The sequence below is a fragment of the Tachyglossus aculeatus genome, chromosome 16 (genome assembly GCF_015852505.1).
Source record: "Tachyglossus aculeatus isolate mTacAcu1 chromosome 16, mTacAcu1.pri, whole genome shotgun sequence".
Taxonomy (NCBI): domain Eukaryota; kingdom Metazoa; phylum Chordata; class Mammalia; order Monotremata; family Tachyglossidae; genus Tachyglossus; species Tachyglossus aculeatus.
Genome location: NC_052081.1, coordinates 41593526 through 41612538, shown reverse-complemented (window position 1 = coordinate 41612538; position 19013 = coordinate 41593526). Strand labels below are relative to the sequence as shown.

Genomic DNA, 19013 nt, shown 5'->3' with positions numbered 1-19013 from the left:
CCCTAGTTCCATAACGGAGAAGACATGTACTTTTGAACTTCGGCCATGTGTCTTGTTTCCTTTTGGAAGTCCATCTTTCCCGCCTGCTGCCCGAGAGACCCCACGGCTGTTGGGCGTTTGGGTTGGGAATAGGTGGCGTAGATTTTACTGCAGTGGCTGCAGTTGCAGGATGGGTAACAGGTGGGAAACGCTGTGCAGTGCAAGAATGTCACCCTGCTTGGGGTGATCCCCCAATCAGCCCAGCCCCTGAAGGAAAGCATGGAGATTTAGGTTGCGTCCTAAAATAAGGTGAAAACCAACCAGACCAAGCACCTCTCCAACACATAGGTGATTGAAATTAAGGTCAGGTTTCCTTATAAAACCGTATTGGCAGGCTCCGATGCTGCCTTCATTTTGTTGAGGAGATCCTCGCAGGCTAAAGTTTCACTTGCAGATTAGTTAATATGAAGACCTCCACGGTTCTCTTGTTGCATCTCGGGTTGTTGGGTCGCTGAACTCAAATTAAATCCTGACATAAGAGTGGTGAAGGGTTGGGGCGTCATATACCTGAAATATACTTGTGGGTTTGCATTTTCTGTTGGTGCACCCAGAATCTGAATTTGCGGAGACGTATTAAAGTCAAGATCAGCTGCAGCTGAAGGGAAATTTAGTAAGATTTCTAATCTGGCCGCTCGGATGGGTCATTCTTTTGGGCAAAGCCGAACTTCCCTAGAAAATGAGCAGGGGGAATGTTATAGAGAAGGAGGCAGTCCTCCTTTAAAGGGCCAAAGGTTGGGAAACAGAGTGAGGAAATGATTCTTTTCCTTAAACAACTATTTTCTGACTAAGGGGAGAGTTTCAAAACAAATAGGAATTGTCCCTAGATAATGAGAATTGTAGTCTTGTACCCTTTCCCCCACCTCCCTTTACCCCTATCTTATTTGGGAGAAACATCCGTTGCTGCTCTTGGCAGCAGAAGGGCACTTTCTGCTGGTTTTCTATCTGTGCCACCCTTGTTTGCATAGATGAAACCTGGATAATTACTTGTGGTAGAGATTATAAAGGGGTCATCATCATCATCAATCGTATTTATTGAGCGCTTACTATGTGCAGAGCACTGTACTAAGCGCTTGGGAAGTACAAATTGGCAACATATAGAGACAGGCCCTACCCAACAGTGGGCTCACAGCCTTTTGGGGGAAGAAAAGCCCCGGAACGTGGACGTAAGAAGAGATGGGAGTGGGCACCCTGGTTTGCTTGGCTGAAACATGGGTCCCGGGCTGCAATCTTCCCCCTCATCCCCCATCCCCACCCCAGGAAATGAGTACCTCGTGTTAGGCTTGTGGATTGGTCCAGCTTGGCATCCTGGAAGCTGTGTATTCATTTGGGTATTCCCCTGCACACAGGCAGGATGTAGAAATCTCATCACCCTGCTCCAACTTGACCGCAAAACAGTGATGCCATAGAGTTAATTGCCATGAGTGGATATGGTTGAGGGGCGGTTTTCCCGGCTTTGGGGGGGTCCTTCATTGAGTCAGAACAAGTCGGGGATCTTGAATTTGGGGCGAATTGGAATTGTAGGAATTTCCATTACTAGGAGAAGCAGCAGAGGATTGGGCCAGCCGTTCTTCCAGCTCTGGAGAGTTCCGAAGAATCGGGGCTTTCAAATGTCCAGTCTTGCTGCCAGAATATCCTATTTCCTGAAATCACATGTTTGGTTGTTTGTTTTTTTTCATTAGTAAATCATTGGTGTTTATGCAAAGATCTGGTGGTTTTTGTCCAGCTCAGAAAGCAGTGAATGAGGGGAGGCGAACGAAACAGCTGGCTCTTCTAAAGTGAAAAGATGTAGCTCACGTGCTGTGGATTGGATCGCTCTGATCTGTAGGCTTTGCTTGAGTGGATGCATTCCCGAAATAATCCCAAGTAAATGGACTCGCCAGAGAAATGATGGCGGATATAGATGTGTCTTATCAATCCAAGAATCTCTAAGACCAATATTTAGAGCAATTCCCGAATCGGTCTTGGCCGGAAGAGAGTTCTCTGGTGACCAATATACCTGGGTGATAAATTGGATGCACTGCATTGCTAGGAGACTTCTGTGGGCTGAGCCCATCAGTTACGGGGTCTCTGCTTGACAAAGAGGTAAGCTCTGACTACCAGCTGCAGCTGCCCTCTTCCTCTGGCCTTGTGTCTCCTGCCCTTTGTGTCCCCCCACCCTTCCACCCGCCCCCGTCCCCTCCATCCCCCCGCAACTCCCTTCCTTGGTAAGCGGTGACACACGCCCCGGATCTCTGAGAGTTCGCTCTTTATCTTTGCAAGCTTTCACTGGCAATCCTGAATTTTAAGATTGCAGGCCAGATTTTTTCCCCCGCACTGCTCACTTGCTTCATTTTTGCGTTTCATGCTGTTTTTAAATCCGAGGATGGCAGCGTCCCCCATATCTTTGAGAACACGTACGTGGGGCCAGAGAAGAAGACCAGGACTTCCGAGACCCTCCCATGATGGTTGTTCTTTTTGTCTTTTTTTTTCTCCAATTAGTTGCATTTGGAAGGTGATCCCTTGCACTTCCTGCAGCGATGTCGAAAACAAACAAATCCAAGTCCGGGTCGCGGTCCTCTCGCTCGAGATCTGGATCGCGATCTCGCTCGCGTTCGTTTTCGAAGTCGCGCTCCCGCTCCCGGTCCGTGTCCCGCTCGAGAAAGCGACGGCTGAGGTAAGGAGGCAGCGTGGGGTCGTCTGTATCTGCGACCTACGGGGTAGCAACGCAGACAGCGTGCCCGCAGTCATTTGGCAGGGTAGGTGTAGGGGGGAATGGAGGGGGCGTCTGCAGTGAGCGTCAAGCTTTATCCCTCGTGATTCCATTTTGGCAATTGTGAAAGTGTTGCTCTGGCAGTGATGCATATCTGTTAGACAGTTTAATTGAGGTGTTTGGTCCCGTTCTTTATCCTGGTTGGTTTTGACTTTAGAGGGAATATTCACGTTGTCATAAACCAGCTGTCAGGGCTTTTAGATCTACATATATCTGCATTGTGAGGTTGTTCACTTTTATTCATTCAGAAATATGCAAATTCCCTCCCCTCCACGGCTAGGTAGAAGAGCCTCTTTTGAGTAGTTCCCGTTGAAAAAAGAAAATCTGTCCTAGGCTTCCGGTGCAGGGCCAACTTATTTGAATTCAGGGCATGGATCAAGCCCCTTACCCACATTCAAAAAAAATAAGAAAAAAATCTCCCGCTTTCTGGAGATGAACTGATGTTTTGAAGGTCTGAAAGCAAAAGAGCCACAATTCGCTTTTCCGGGATTTTTGTACTGTTTGGCAGTGCTGATGATTTGGAGACGAAGCAGGGATATGGTTATTAGCATAAGGTCTCTTGTTTTGTTTAAATGATAGCTGTTTAGTGCTCCCTATGTGCTAGGCGCTGGGGTTGGTGCATGATATTTGGATCAGACACAGTTCCTCTCCCATTTGGGGCTTGCAAGGTAAGGTAGGGCAAGGAGGATTATTCCGAAGTAGAGAGCACTGGAGAATCCGCTTTCTTTTGGAGGGTTGAATTCCCTGGGCAAAAATAACTGAGGAAAAAGTCTTATATTTCTCCATGGTCTTCTCCTCCTCTTCCCAGGCTTACCTCCCAGTGTGCTTTCATAGGTAAGGAAGCAGCAGTGGATATGCATCTTGAGGATTTTTCCGCCCATCTCAAAAGTCCTTAAGAATTTTCCTCCAATTCCAGGCTTAGGCCCTGCATTTGGTAAAATAAGTTGGGGCCTCTGGAGTAAAACCAGATGGTAAATTGGGAAAGCAGTATGGCATAGTGGATAGAGCCTTGGCTGGGAGTCAGAAGGTCATGGGTTCTAATCCCGGCTCCGTCACTTGTCTACTGTGTGACTTTGGGCAAGTCACTTCACTTCTGTGCCTCAGTTACCTCATCTATAAAATGGGGATTGAGACTGTGAGCTCCATGTCGGACAGGGACTGTGTCCAACCTGATTTGTTTGTATCCACCCCAATGCTTAGTACAGGGCCTGGCACATAGTAAGTGCTTAACAAATACCGTGATTATCATTACTATTATTACCATTAGTATTATTGATAATAAAGGCTGTTCTTTTCTTCAGAATTAGAGGAAAATGCAGATTTGAGGTTACCCACTATGTGATACGTCCCAGCATAGGGTCTAACCTGGACAGTTATTCATTGTCAGTCATTCAGTAATTTGTTTAGTGCTTACTGTGTGCAGAGCACTGTACTAAGCTCTTGGGGGAGTACAATACAACAAGTACACATGTTCTCTGCCCACAACTAGTTTATAGTCTAGCGGATTACGCCAATCTACAATTCAGTTACTCTGATCATCATCACCGACAGCATTTGTCAAGTGCCTGTTCCATGCTGGGCTCTCCGTTCAAGGCTCTTATGAGGAGGTCCACTCAAAGTTAAAGATCAGGTTATTTAAGCCTCCTCTCATCTGCCTCCTGGAGCCGAGGCCTGCAAGGGCCACTCCTGGTGATCAACACCTAAAAATGGGACGTTTGGGCGTCGCTCTCAGATTCCATCTCAGAGCTTGGGTGAAAGTCTGGACCTGGGTCTGATGGGGACTGCTATTTCACTAGCTTCATTTCTTTCAACCCCGTCCCATTAAACTGGCATCATTTCACTTGGCTAGGAAGGAACTGAAAAGCACCAAGACAAGTTGAGTTGGTTCATGGAAGGGGAAGGACGTGTTGGAAACTAGCAAGTCCTTCACCTGCGGAGAAAGGATTGGATGAGGGTAGTGATACACTCCAGATGGTTATGGACAGATCAGATTAGAAACATGGGAAGTAGGAGTGGGGAGGGAGATGACCGTATCATCGGTGGTATTTATCGAGCACTTACTCTGTGCAGAGCACTGTACTAAGTGTTTTGGAGAGTACAATGCAATAGCCTTGGCAAATACATGGACTGAGACACGAACATAGAGGTGGCTCTAGCTCCTCTTAGAGACACACATTTCACACATTTCCTCTTTCGAAAGAGAGAGCAGTGGGTATCGGGCTTCTCCTTTGACTTCTCTGCTTTAAAATCAGATTCTCTTTTAATATTAGTTCATTGTAACCCCTTAGATGGGCTAATTGGAGAACTCAGCTGTCTGATGCTTTTGCCACTTCCTGTTTTTTGTTTCTGTTTTCTCCTATTACAAGAGAGGTGTAATCAGTAGAGTTTGAGAGAACGAGCCTTTAACGAACGGCTGGCTACTTCAGAATGGGAGACAGCCGATTATTTCCTTGTATTTCGCAGGCTTTATCCGTCGGAATGTCTCGTAAAATAACTTCATTTTGCAACCTGCAGAGACTCACGTTCGTACATCTGCATGATGACAGAGCGGGTTTTGGATGCAGTGTGCTACAGGCCCCTCACTAGTCATTGGTCACAGAAACCCAATAGCCTGCTGAGGATGAGAGCGTGAATTAGACCTTACTTAGTACTTTTGGTGGATCACCTCCCTCCAAGCCTAGCCTTGTAAGCAGGTCACGTTTCATAGCCATGCCTGCCTCTCCCTCTTTCTTTCTTACTTTGTTGTCACTGTTTTTGAATGAGAAACTGAGGTAAGTCATTTTATTGCATTAAAACGGTGGCCATTTGACAAAGAGTATTTAACACCGTGGATGGAAACGTCAGTCAGTCAGTAGTCTTTAGCCCATTCTGGGTGCAGACCACTGAACTAGTGCTCGGGAGAGCACAATAGTGTTATAAGAGTGTACTGGTGAAATCTGGTAGAGTTAGATGCTTGAATTTTGGTAATAAATGTGAGCACAGGGGAATGTGTTGGGTAATTTTGAAAGCACTTAGGAACAATTGCTTAACATTCTTCTACAGCAAGCAACAAAACAGTAACTCAGCAAGGCAACCAGACTTTACTAAGCTAACCGTAGGAGGCTTGCCAGCCTTTCAGAAGATTAATCAAAATAGTTTTTTCGGGGGGTGCGTATTCTCAAATCAACCAAAAAACTTGGAAAAACTCTCCGGGATGTGCTAAATTGCTGTGCCTTTGAGCTAATTAGCCCACCAAACTCTAGTTAATAGGACTGCTGAAGTTAGTGGTCTTACCTTGGCATGAAACCTGCAAACCTGGTTGTTTCCCGGTGGCCACAGCCTTCTCCCTGGCCACCCTAACGCCTGTTGTTTGCCGACCTCCCTGAGGACTTTATGTGTTGGGTTTTGCCAGCAAATCGCCCACCCGTCCCCCGACCCCGTGGTAAATGGAAACCCTACACTTAGACCCCGCTGGGCTGCTGGGTGCATTGGATCCGTCGGACGCACCCAGCCTCCAGGAAATTTCAGCCCACTTGGGAATGCCGTCAGGTAAATCCTACTGGATTTTTAGGGGTCCCTCCATTTACTCAACACCACTGTCAGCTTTAGTGGCAAGTTGATGGTGTGAGAACCCCTTCTTGTGGACTCACAGCAGGTGGACGCAGCCGCTGGCTTGCCACACTGTCCAGTTCTTGGCCCCTTTTTTGGGGTCAGAGTCCACGTTTCTGAGACCTGGGATGTTTCACGTTGGGTGTCTGCCTTGGTGACCGAGCAAAACATCTAAGGGGCATCACGTCATCGAAGTTGAGCATAACCAGCGACGGCTTGGGGAACGGCAGGGGGTTTTCTGTGACCCGAAAAAGAAGCGCTTGGATCTAAGGAGAACCATTTCTTGTCTTTCTTCTCGCCCGTCTCAGTTCTAGGTCCCGCTCCCGATCGTATTCCCCGGCTCATAACCGAGAAAGGAACCACCCGAGAGTGTATCAGAACCGGGACTTCCGAGGCCACAACCGAGGCTACAGGCGGCCCTATTATTTCCGTGGGCGCAACCGAGGCTTCTACCCGTGGGGCCAGTATAACCGCGGGGGCTATGGAAACTACCGTTCAAACTGGCAGAATTACCGCCAGGCGTACAGCCCCCGCCGGGGCCGCTCCCGCTCCCGCTCCCCCAAGAGGAGGTCTCCGTCGCCGAGGTCCCGGAGCCATTCCAGAAATTCCGATAAATCTTCCTCCGACAGGTCGAGGCGCTCCTCGTCCTCCCGCTCCTCCTCCAACCACAGCCGGGTGGAGTCTTCCAAGCGCAGATCGGGAAAGGATAAAAAGTCCTCGTCCAAGGACGCTCGGTCCTCCCAGGGGACCGGGGACAACCAGGGCGACGACCCCAAGGAGCAGCCGTTCTCCGGGGCGGCCGCCCAAGACGCCAAGCCATCCGAGGGCTCAAAGCCATGGCCCGAGTCCACCGCCTACGGGGCCGGCTCGGGCTCGAGGGCCTCGGCCTCGGCGGAGCTGAGCCCCCGGGAGCGCAGCCCCGCCCTCAAAAGCCCCCTCCAGTCGGTGGTGGTGAGGCGGCGATCTCCCCGGCCCGGTCCCGGGCAGAAGCCGAGCCCGCCCCTCTCCGGCACCTCCCAGCTGGGTTCGGCCCTGCAGAGCGGCCCCGGGTTCCAGGCCGGGTCACACCAGGGTCCGTTTGACCACGGCGCTGGGGGCCTGAGCCCGACCAGGAAGAGCCCCGTGTGCAAGAGCCCCCCGGCCCTCAGCTCCGTGTACGGCTCATCCCAGAAGGAGGAGGGGGCTGCCCCGGGCGGAGCGGCATATTCCAAAAGGTAAGTCCTACCTCTTCCTCTGTCCAGTTGGGCTCGGGTCCGGGCCGGTGCCGTTTGGCTGTTTGGTTGTAACTTGGGCCGGTTGCGGGTGTGGAGTCAGTTGCTGGGTTCCGAGCCGGAGGAAGCCATTCGCTTGTTCACTCAGGCTGCGTTGCTAGTTGCTGCCACTGAGGTAGTCCCAGTTTTCCAGGATTCCCCTTTCCTTTCCTTCCCCGCCAATAGCCCCCACCCCCACCTTAACGACCCTCTAGCTTAACTGCACATTTCCTACCTTCCTGAATTTTTATTGCAGTACCAAGTTAGACTCCTCTGCCCCAACGTTTCCCCACTTAAGATTTCTCTTGGATTCTGCAAGTGTCTTAACGCTGTGTGGGTCAGTCATTGAAAAAAGCCCAGTCTTTTGCCAAAGTTAAACGGCCTTTGGAGCTGTTAAAAATCGACCTGCTAAGACCCAGCATCTGCTAGGATGAAGCGCCGCAAGCTCATAACTCTGATTCGGGAGGCCCAGCCAGGACGGGACACGCAGTTGGAGAGTTTGGGTTTAAAACCACAAGGTGTCTTTGTCCCAGTAGAAGCCATACCATTCCGACAGGTCTGTCAGAGGGTGTTGGTCCGATTACCCAGTGGGATGTGGTGAGTGGAACTAGAGTCTGTGGAGAAGTGTGTCGGAAAGATGGGCTGGCCAGAAGACACAGTGGTTCCACAACAGCTTGCACGGACTGTTCTCCCGTCTTTGCAGAGGGGTTAGTTTTTTCTCCTGTGCTCCTCTGCATGGGCTGCTTCTCTTCGCGTGGCCGTCTCCTTGGTCCTCAGCCACCCCCAAGGAATCAGTCAGTCGTATTTTTGAACCCTGACTATCTGCCGAGTGCTGTACTAAGCGCTTGGGAGATGTTTGCCACCCTTTGCGATTGCATTTTGGAAGCCACGCAACAGAGACCTTCCAGGTGTAGGTGTGTGTATATATTATCCGCACGTGTGTGTGCACACTGTCCCTCACCCTGCTTCAGGATGGCCCGTCTCGTTTGAAGAAATGAGTAGCTCTTCTCACCAGCATACATTTACCCTGGTTAATGTGGCTTATTTTGTTTTTGTTTTTTCCATTTGTATTCACAGTAAATGAAATGTTTAGGACTTCTAGGCCACTTGGATCAAAAATTTGAAGTCACTTTTGAGACTTTTATTTCCAGTGTGTGTTGTGTAAAAAGCAAAACAGTGCAAATATGAGCATTTCTGGTGCATTAACTCTTGAGGAAAGCAGGTTTATGTTGTGAGTGACTGAACTGAACAGGTTGGTTGGGTAAGAACTTTCTCTCCCAGATGAAAGTATTCAGGTGAGTCGGTCCTTTTTGCTTCCAAACCGTATCCTTTGCTGGGTTTCCCGCCCATTGTGGCCTCCGAGTCAGGGTATCCCAGAAGTCGCCCAGGTATCTGAGCTAGCCCGGAAACACAGAGAAAGTAACCGAATGGACACTCAGCTCTCCAGTGGAGTTTTCCCTCTGTAAACTGGGAATCACCAAGGCCCGTCTGTTGGGCTTTGCCTTAAGTTTCTCACAGACCTGTGCGTGACCCTCAAGGCGCCCTTGTGTGTCTTTGTCCACAGGTATTTGGATGAGCAGAAGGCGGAGAATGGGAAAGACAAGGAACAGAAACTAACCAATGTCGATAAAGAAAAAATGAAAGAGAAAGGGAGCTTCTCAGAGTTGGGTCTGGGCGACGCCAAGATGAAATCTGAGCCATTTGCTCCCAAGCCTGATGCGGAGAAGCCCTTCCGGAGCAGCCAGTCGCCCAAGAGATATAAGCTCCGAGATGACTTTGAGAAGAAGCTGGCCGAGTTCCACAAGGAGGAGATGGATGAGCAGGACAAGAAGGACAAGGCCAAGGGCCGGAAGGAGTCCGAGTTCGACGACGAGCCCAAATTCATGTCGAAAGTCCTGGCCGGCTCCAGCAAGAACCAGGAGGAGGACAGGCCCGGGAAGTGGGAAGGCCTAGTCTATCTGCCAGGCGGCAAGGAAAAGCCGAGGAAAACAGAGGAACCAGAGGAGGACTCCTACGCGGAGCGGGCGAAAAAGGAGGAGCGGAGCACGGGCAAGAGGGCCGAAGCCGGGCACCGGGGCTTTGTGCCCGAGAAGAACTTCCGGGTGACCGCCTACAAGGCGGTCCAGGAGAAGGGCTCGTCCCCGCCCCCGAGGAAGGCCTCTGACAGCAGAGAGAAGCCGGGGGCCCGAGGGGACAATCTGCCTCTGGGCAAGTCCTCCTTCTCCATCACCCGGGAGGCCCAGGTCAACGTCCGCATGGACTCGTTTGACGAGGACCTGGCACGGTAAGGCCCACCTCGTCAATCAATCGTATTTATTGAGTGCTTACGGTGTTCAGAGCACTGTGCTAAGCGCTTGGGATGTTCAAGTTGGCAACATAGTAAGCGCTTAACAAATACCAACATTATTATTATCATTATCACATCATTCCCATTTCTCCGGCCCCCTTCTCTCTGCCCCCGGTCTCTTGTCCCCAGAGCACCCCTTTGGTCGTCCTAGACACCCCACGAACCTCAGCCGGCCTGGACGAGGATCAGGCCTGCGGTGCGTCCTTCGGTTTCGGTGAGGACGAGGACAAATCCGGTAGACTCTGTTGGAGGGCTTCCTGTGTGAGGAACACTGGACTCAGGGCCTGGGAGAGGGCGGTGGAGCCTGTAGACACGGCTCTTGCCCTCGGGGAGCTTAGAGTTTTGGGGGAATCTTGGGCTTCCTCTGCTTCGGAGGTTACTGTCCTGTCTTGGGGGCTCCCGGCGTCTTCAGAGGCGGGTTTCTGACTGCCAGTTCTTCTTCAGGGCCACTAGGGGGCGCTGTCAGCAGCAAATTGGCGGGGGGGGGGAGGAGGAGGAGGAGGAGGAGGAGGAGGAGGAGGAGACGACGACGCGATAAGATGGCTGCTAGGAAAGTGTGAGCGGGACCACGGGAAGGGCAGCAGTCTGCTTCCTCCTTGTGTTGCCGGGGCCCCCAGGACCCTTTCCCGCCTGTCCCAAGAGCTCAGGGTTTATGTTGTAATGTGCCCACTGAGCCACCGCCCGACCCCCCCTCAACACACTCTGTGGCGTGCATGGGAATCTCCTGATGATCGGTTTCCGTGCCCGATAAGCCGATTGGACCAGGGCTGTGGTGAGCCTCCAAAGCTGCCGGAGAAATGGGAATGATGTGACTTAATAATAATAATAATAATAATGTTGGTATTGAAGCGCTTACTATGTGCCAAGCACTGTTCTAAGCGCTGGGGTAGATAATGATAATAATGATGATGATGGCATTTATTAAGCACTTACTATGTTCAAAGCACTGTTCTAAACGCTGGGGTAGATACAAGGTGTTCAAGTTGCCCCACGGGGGGCTCGCAGTCTTAATCCCCATTTTACAGATGAGGTAACTGAGGCCTAGAGGAGTGAAGTGACTTGCCCAAAGTCACACAGCTGACATTTGGTGGAGCGGGGATTTGAACCCATGACCTCTGACTCCAAAGCCCAGGCTCTTTCCACTGAGCCTCGCTGCTTCTCAGGTCATCAGGTTGTCCCACATGGGGCTCAGTCTTTAGCCACTATTTTACAGATGAGGGAACTGAGGCCCAGAGAAGTTAAGTGACTTGCCCAAAGTCAGACAGCAAACAAGCGGCGGAGCTGGGATTAGAACCCACGACCTCTGGCTCCCAAGCCCGTGCTCTTTCCACTAAGCCGCGCTGCTTCTCATGCCTCTCTTAAAGGTTGGGGGTTGGAGGTCACAGCAGTAGCGATAGAAATTATTTTTAAGAGCCTACTGGTGCAGAGCACTGTACTAAGAGCAGGGAAAGAATACACGGTTGGGAATTAAACCTGAACCCTGTCCCCGTCCCTCGGGGGACTGATGGTCTACACATCCTCGACCAGGCTGGGGAGGAGATGCTTGTTGATGCTTGCCGAGTTAAATAACTCCGCCTGAGCAGCTTCAACCTGATACCCCCACCCCAAGCTGAGGAAAGCCAACTCTAAGCCTAGGAGGTGGGGAGCAGTGGCAACAAGCCACTGGTGGCTTTCTAGTCCGCCCCAGAACCAGACCGTTCCGGGCACCTAGGTGTCAGCTTCCATATCTTTGTCAGTAGTGGTATTTGTTGAGGGTCTTCTGTCAGAAGAGCACCATATTGAGCACTTGGGAGACTACACCAGAAGCGAAAGATCCCATCTCTGCCCTCAATTGACTGCCCACCTACCCCATCCATCTTCTCCCCCCACCGCACACACACAAACGCACTTTAATAGTGCCCTTTGGAGATGGAGAGAGACCCAGACCAGAGCAGCTCTTTGTAGCTCCGTGGCCGAACGTCTCAGCCAGGTTGCTGTGGAAAGAAATCAGTAGGAAAGAGAAGGGGCTTTTTATAAGGAGGAGATGTGATGGTCTCCACTCCCTGAGGGCATTGCACCATGGAGCTGGCCCCTCTTTCACGCTGCATTTGATTGCTGCCTGAGGGCCTGGGTCTTCCCCCATGTCTAACCAACTCTGTTGTACTCTCCTAAGCACTTAGTACAGTGTTCTGCACACAGAAAATGCTCAGTGATTACTACGGATGATGATGATTAAAGGGAACTCTTGGGCTTTTCCACTCTGTTGAAACCTTCCTCATCCATCCCTGCCTCCCCCTTGTCTTTCTCTTGCAGCCCGAGTGGCTTGTTGGCTCAGGAACGCAAGCTCTGTCGCGATCTGGTCCACAGCAACAAAAAAGAGCAGGAGTTCCGCTCCATATTCCAGCACATACAGTCTGCTCAGTCCCAGCGCAGCCCCTCGGAGCTGTTCGCCCAGCACATCGTGACCATAGTCCACCACGTGAAAGGTGAGAGTCCGGACCCCTGGCCCAGCTCCCCTATTCCACCTCCCCCCCTGCCCACCGCAAATCCCTGCCAGGCTGAGGGGGCGGGAGAGCAGCTTATCCCACAAGCCGCAGGACTGGCTCCGGAGGGGAGTGGCTCCCAGCCCCGGGCTAGTTGGTGGCAGGGTAAGGGTTCAGTGATCCCATCGCAGGCCCTTTGAAGCTTGTGCTGTGAGGGAATTGCCCTGCTGCAGGGGGACATCTTCACAGATAGCAAATTATAATGTTGCAGCGGTTGCCTTTCACAGGCTAACCATCAGGGGTTCATGCGAATGGTTAAACGAAGCATGAGGGCGTAAGAGGGCTTCTCCAATGGACTCCACAGCCCCTTCAGTCTTGAGTGGTAATAATGATGATGATGATGGTATTTAAGCACTGTCATAAGCGCTGGAGTAGGTAAAAACTAATCAGGTTGGACGCAGTCCCTGTCTCACATGGGGCTCACAGTCTTAATCCCCATTTTACAGGTGAGGTAACTGAAGCACAGAGAAGTTAAGTGACTTGCCCAAGCTCTTAGAGCAAACAAGTGGTGGACTGGGATTCGAACCCAGGTCCTTCTGACTCCTAGGCCTGTGTTCTCTCCACTAGGCCATACTGCTTCCGTAGGTCTAGGCGGAGAATGATGCCCCAGAGAGCCATGTGCTGGAATGAACCTGCCAGCGTCCTAAAATGAGCCCCCTCCGCAAAGCCCGTGATGCTAAGTCTCTGTGTCCGAGAGGTGGATTCATGTGGGTGGGTGGGTGGTCTTCCCCAGGGAAAGCGTACGCTGATGGTAGGTTGGCCGGTGAGGCTGGAGTTAGACTGCGGCCAAATCCCCATTCATTTTGGATTTTGACCGGCGGGAGAGTTGACAGCTGACTGCCGAGGCTGGTGATCACGACAGGGGCAGGGAAATGGCCATCTGTTTCTGTGGACTCGGATCCCGGAAGAGGCTCGAGTCTCTGTGGCCACGGGAGTCCCCTGACTAGCCCTCTTCCACTAGACTGTTGTCTGGGCCTGCGGTGTCTGGCCGCCCTTGTCTCTGGGCTTCTGGTCGGGCAGCCCGGCCTGTCTCTCTCAGGGACGTACGCTGTAGTGCTCATACGGTCTGTTCTCTGAACCCTCCCTCCACCCCGCAGAGCATCACTTTGGATCTTCGGGAATGACGTTGAATGAACGCTTTACGAAATACCTAAAGAGAGGAACTGAGCAAGATGCGGCCAAAAACAAGAAAAGCCCCGAGATTCACAGGTAAGGTGCCTGGCCAGCCTGGCAGCAGCTGGGGGGCAGTTAGGGGTAACTGTGAGCCGGCTCGTTGCTCTGACCCTGCAGCAGAAATGGGGCAGCGCTCCCGTGAGCCTTGGAGCCCGGGACAAGAGCAAACGCCTTTGTATCAGAGGCCGGAAATCAGGGCACGGAAGTGTCAGTGGGTTTTTCCTCTGGGGCTTTCACTGTGCTCTCTCCCTTGCCTCTAAATACACTGGTTTACAGCCTAGGCCTCATCTCTTCCTTTGGAGGAAGTTGATGGGGGTTTAAGTCGGCTGTGGGGGAAGAGGAGGCCTGGCCTTGCATAATGGCTTGAAAGGCGGCCGCTCCCCACTTGTCAGGCTGCCATGTATCGTGGTCTACCGTGGGAGTCTGCAGAGCGAGAATGTGCTGCCTTTCTGGTCTGGAAACCTAAGCCGGGCCAATCTCGGGCAAGATAGCGATCGGTCCCTGACAGGTCCCTAGGGCCACAGGGCCCAGCGGCACAGCCGGTTGCGTTTGTTGTGGTCGGTGCATGGAGGCCCGTTCCCCTCCACGCGGGTCGAAGCCTCGCCTGATAACCGTGACTGCCGATGGCACGCCCTCCCCACCCCAAATGAAAAGTGCACCTTGAAATGGGTAGGGTCCAGGAGCTCTTGTGGGAGGGGAACGTGTCTGTTATATTGTACTCTCCCCAGCGCTTAGTGCAGTGCTCTGCACAAAGTTAGCGCTGCATAAATACTCCTGACGAACTGACTGTTGCCTCTCCCCGGGAGCACGTGGTAGCCAGACTCCACGGGTCTTGATCTGGCATGTTCCGGGCGACGGTCAGGGGCGGGGAGGGGGCTCACCGGGTTGCATCGGACCCACCGGCCGGAGGTGACGGGTTCTGTTGTCTTCCTCTCTCCGCAGGAGGATAGATATTTCTCCCAGTACATTCAGAAAGCATGGTTTGACTCACGAAGAGATGAAAAGCCCCCGAGAACCCGGCTACAAGGTGAACTGTTGCTTTGGTCGCCTAAATTTGACAAAATGAGTGCGTTGGGCATGAACTTAACAGAAATGTTTTTTGTTTAAATTACTCTCTACTTAAGTTTGTGTTTTTCTTTCAAGGATGGGCATAATTCTAAAAATGAACTACAAAGGGTTAATTTTTATTAAATGTATCAACAACCTTTGTGAAGTGGTTAGAATATGGTAAATGACCCCAAAGTCTATTGAGGTGAGCTTGAGAGAAAAAAAAGAGAGGAGTTTTGGAACAAGTGCCCATGATGAGAGAAGAAACTTTTTGTGATATTTTTCTGCTTGTAAGTATTCTCAAATCAATTGTATACATGCGCTATTTCCAACCATGATTTCCAAAAGACATGCATGTCAGAAAGAGAAGAGAGTCAGACTCTGTCCATATCTGAGTATCTGGGTAAACTATCACTAAAGCACTTAGATCAGTCTGTTCTAACATCGTACCATGCCATCTGTCGATTGCTGTTCTGTTAACCCTGGGCACCTGTTTGAGTAAGCCTGCGACCTTTGCAGGGAAGAGAAGTGTCATCGGGCAATAAAATGAGGCTGAACGGAACTGGCTGACCCCAAAATGTGAGATTGGATTTGTGTGTTTGTGTGTATATGTTGTTTTGTTTTGTTTCGAAGTCTGGATACCTGTTGACCTCCATTCAGAATTCTCACCCATCCTGCCAAAACCTCGTTTCGTGTAGTCGTGCTCCGTTCCAAACTAACCGGTGACGTGTCGTCGTAGACGGTCAGATGGATTTGATGAGCTAGCCCACGCGCCCCCTCCCTCTCCTCCTTCCCCCTCTCTGTCTCTGTGTCTCTCGCACCCTCTGCCCTGGAGCACCAGCAGTGCGTTGGATCTGAAACCCGAGGTTTTGAAACGGCGCAAGCGTCCTCGTCGGCCCTCTGTGAGCCAGACGGGCCCGCGGCAAACAGGGCAACCGGCCAGGTAGTTGTAGGCGCCCCACCCAAAGGGGCGGCCGACGGCGGAGCCGGTGACCTCATACCGGCCTCTCGGGGTAGAAACTAAAGCTCTTTGAAGAGCCCCGTCCCCACAGCCCCCCCAAAAACACCACAAAAAAACCACCAACTCCCACTCCTGCTGGTAGAGTAAGTTAACCTTTACTTACACCAGATAGCGATTTAGAGATTCTTGTCCTTCTGGCTTTCCTAGGAAGAGAACTACTAATCCCTCTTTGGTTACTTCTCGAGGGAGGAGTCTGTTGCGTGTGATATCTAAGGCTCCCCCTTCCCACTGTTGACAGGAGGGGAATCTGAGCTCCATCTCCGGGGCCGACTCACCGAGTGGACCCTTCCCCCCCCGGAACCCGTCAGCTGCATCACTGCCTCGGCTGCTGAAATGCAGCCGTCAGCAGGCAGGATCAGCGTGGCATCGGTGTGGGGTGCCTTGCTGGGGAAACCCCAGGGAAGCGGTTTTTTGACTTCTATTTTCAGATGCCAGTTTTTCTTATCCGCACCGTCCGGTGGTCGACACCCAGTGGGTTTTTTTTGTGTGTGTGGCACTGCTACCTGTATTGTGTGACTGGCTCTTGAGGAAGTGCCCACCTTGGGTCACCCGGGTTAGCGATAGTGAGAGGCACTTGTGGAGGGAGGTTTTGGGGTCTGCTCAGAACTGAGGGGTGGGGCCAGGAAAGGAGGAGGAGGAGGGAAGAGGGGAGAATGGTCAGCTAGCTAGAGTGGAGGGAGGCTGAGTATTCGTCAAAGAAGCGGTACTACCCTCCAAATCAGCCCGACGTCCATATCCTGCAGCCTCCAAATAAACTGTCGTCCCCCAGGTCCAGCAGGGCCCTCCAGGCGCTCAGCCTCCCTCAGGGGGCTCCTCGTTGGCCAGGAACCAGTCAAGTCCCCTAGTCCGTGAGCTCGCAGTAGGGATGCAGACAGCGAGCTGGGGGTCAGTAAGTCTCGGAAAGATGGGCCTCGCCCTGGCCTCTGGGTGAATGTCGGCTTGAGGACCACCCGTGTGCTTCCCACCTCTCGGATGGGTCTGCCAGCAGCCTCGCTGCCTCCACCCCCTGGCGCTGCCGAAATGCCGGCCTCGGCGTGGAAACCACAGTTTATGGGTGGCGGCCGCGCTGAGAGCCTCCCCTTCCCAGGGAGATGACCTCTCTCCCCTTTCTGTCTCTGCAGGCTGAAGGGAAATTCAAAGACGACCCTGTTGATCTCCGTCTTGATATTGAGCGTCGTAAAAAACATAAGGAGAGAGATCTTAAACGGGACAAATCGAGAGAATCCGTGGACTCCCGGGACTCGAGCCCCTCGAGAGAGCGGTCAGCTGAGAAAACGGAGAAAACCCATAAGGGGTCCAAGAAGCAGAAGTACGTAGCCTTCCCAGAGCTGGGCCGACGGATGCCGCTGGCTCCCTTGGGTTCCGCTGGCTTTTGTGCCCTTCCCACGGGGCCGTGGTACACAGTTAAGCGGTCTGTAGGAGAATTTCCCAGGCCTTAAATGAAGCCCCCTCAGCCTCCTAAAGAGAAAACTCCCTGCCACTCCTGAGAAGCTTCTGTGTCCTTCGGCCAGTCAGTTCCTCTCTTCCCTTGACAGTGGGTGCCAGGTGGGGTCTGAAGAGTGGAGGTTCTGGCTTCGTATCTTCTCCCCAACACACTCCTGTGCCCCATCTGTTGAGAACCAAGAGCCCCATTCAATCAGATGGTCTCCGGACCTCCTGGCTGACTTCCCAGGTGGCTGCCTCCTTTTTTCTCAAGTGTTGGGGGAGGGAAGGAGCGCTTTTTTTGCCTGCCATATGGTCAGCCAGAGAGATGTGGACTAATCACAGGTGACTGCCAGGTCACCCAGTGTCTCCAGTGTCGGAACTGGGGTGGAGCCGTCAGGCTGACCGGGGAAAGGAAGGAAGGTGGTAGGTTGAATCCGAATGTGTGACCGGGACTGTTCTGGTACCCACCTTGAACCAAACGTTCGTCCCCTCCAGGGATCCTGATTTGATAATGGAGTGGGGTGGAGATGAAAGCACTCCAGAGCAGCATTGCCAACTGGCGGGATCAATTAATCGAGAAGCAGCGTGGCTCAGTGAGAAGAGCGCGGGCTTTCGAGTCAGAGGTCATGGGTTCAAATCCAGGCTCCACCACTTGTCAGCTGGGTGACTTTGGGCATGTCACAACTTCTCTGTGCCTCAGTTACCTCATCTGTAAAATGGGGATTAAGATTGTGAGCCCCACATGGGACAACCTGATCACCTCGTATCCTCCCCAGTGCTTAGAACAGTGCTTTGCACATAGTAAGCGCTTAACAAATGCCATCATTATTAAGTAATCGATAAATGGTATTTGAGCACTTCCTATGTGCAGAGCACTGTAAGTAAGCGTTTGGGAGACACGTTCGAGCTTATAGTCTAGAGGATATTCTGAGTTGGAGCAACAGTCTGGAAAACCCTGGTCAATGGCCAAAGCAACTTGGGTACCCCAGAGGGTGATGGGAGCCCAGAGCCTAAAGCACCAGGGAAGAGCCCCCCTGAGCTGACCTTGCCGGATTTTCCAGCCGGCAATCTCAGGTCGAGGAAGCTGAGCCCTATTGGTGCCAGTGTTGACCCTGGACACCGAGCCTAGCCCGGGAAAGAAAGGGTGGGTCGTCAGCTCCCCACGTGGTTTGGTGCTTCCTTCAGTGGTAGAGGAAGATTTGCTTTTCTGCTCCCCCAGGCAGCAAACCCTCTGTGTGTGACCACCCCCCTCTCCTAGCCTGCTGCCCTAGCCGAAGGAGGTGGACAGGCCAATCCTCAGACCCCGAATGGGCTTATCCGTCCGCTTAAGGCACTGCCCCTTCTCCCCATCCACCTCCTGTTGAGAGGCCACTATGCCAGGGGTGGGTGGAGGAAATGGAGGGGAGGAGCGATTCCCCCAGGGCTGACGGTGAGTGGCGCGGGGGGGTCTTCTCTCCTCGACAGGAAACACAGACGAACCCGAGATCGGTCCCGCTCATCTTCCTCGACCTCCCAGTCGTCCCACTCGTACAAGGCAGAGGAGTACCCCGAGGAGCCGGAGGAGCGGGAGGAGAGCACCACGGGCTTCGACAAATCGCGCCTGGGGACCAAGGACTTTGTGGGCCCGAGCGAGAGAGGAGGAAGAGCCCGAGGGGCCTTTGTAAGTCACCTGTGGCCCAAACCCTGGGCTGGCCTTCTGATTTCTGCCCTCTTTTCACCTCTGCTGTCAAGCCTGACAGGTCAAACCAGGTTTGGCCTCTCCCCTTTTCCTCCCCTCTCTGTCCTTCCTTCCCCCATTCAGGTGAGCTAGGCCTGTGAAAATCCCACTTCGTTCCTTCTGCCCGCGGTTGTT

The 19013-nt window shown here is 52.4% G+C and overlaps 1 protein-coding gene across 5 annotated transcripts in view; it reads left to right on the top strand.

Moving 5' to 3' along the window:
* THRAP3 (thyroid hormone receptor associated protein 3) overlaps positions 1-19013 on the top strand; it is a 65642-nt gene that overhangs the window by 43493 nt on the left and 3136 nt on the right. For 4 of the 5 annotated variants that reach the window (XM_038758380.1, XM_038758382.1, XM_038758378.1 and 1 more), the window contains 8 exons: positions 2518-2692; positions 6685-7590; positions 9191-9910; positions 12266-12438; positions 13593-13704; positions 14611-14695; positions 16858-17045; positions 18626-18821. In XM_038758380.1, coding sequence (XP_038614308.1) covers positions 2556-2692; positions 6685-7590; positions 9191-9910; positions 12266-12438; positions 13593-13704; positions 14611-14695; positions 16858-17045; positions 18626-18821 — 2517 coding nt within the window. In that variant the 5' untranslated portion in view covers positions 2518-2555. Of the gene's footprint in view, positions 1-1718; positions 2122-2517; positions 2693-6684; positions 7591-9190; positions 9911-12265; positions 12439-13592; positions 13705-14610; positions 14696-16857; positions 17046-18625; positions 18822-19013 lie in introns of all 5 variants that reach the window. The other variant, XM_038758379.1, reaches the window with a different exon arrangement.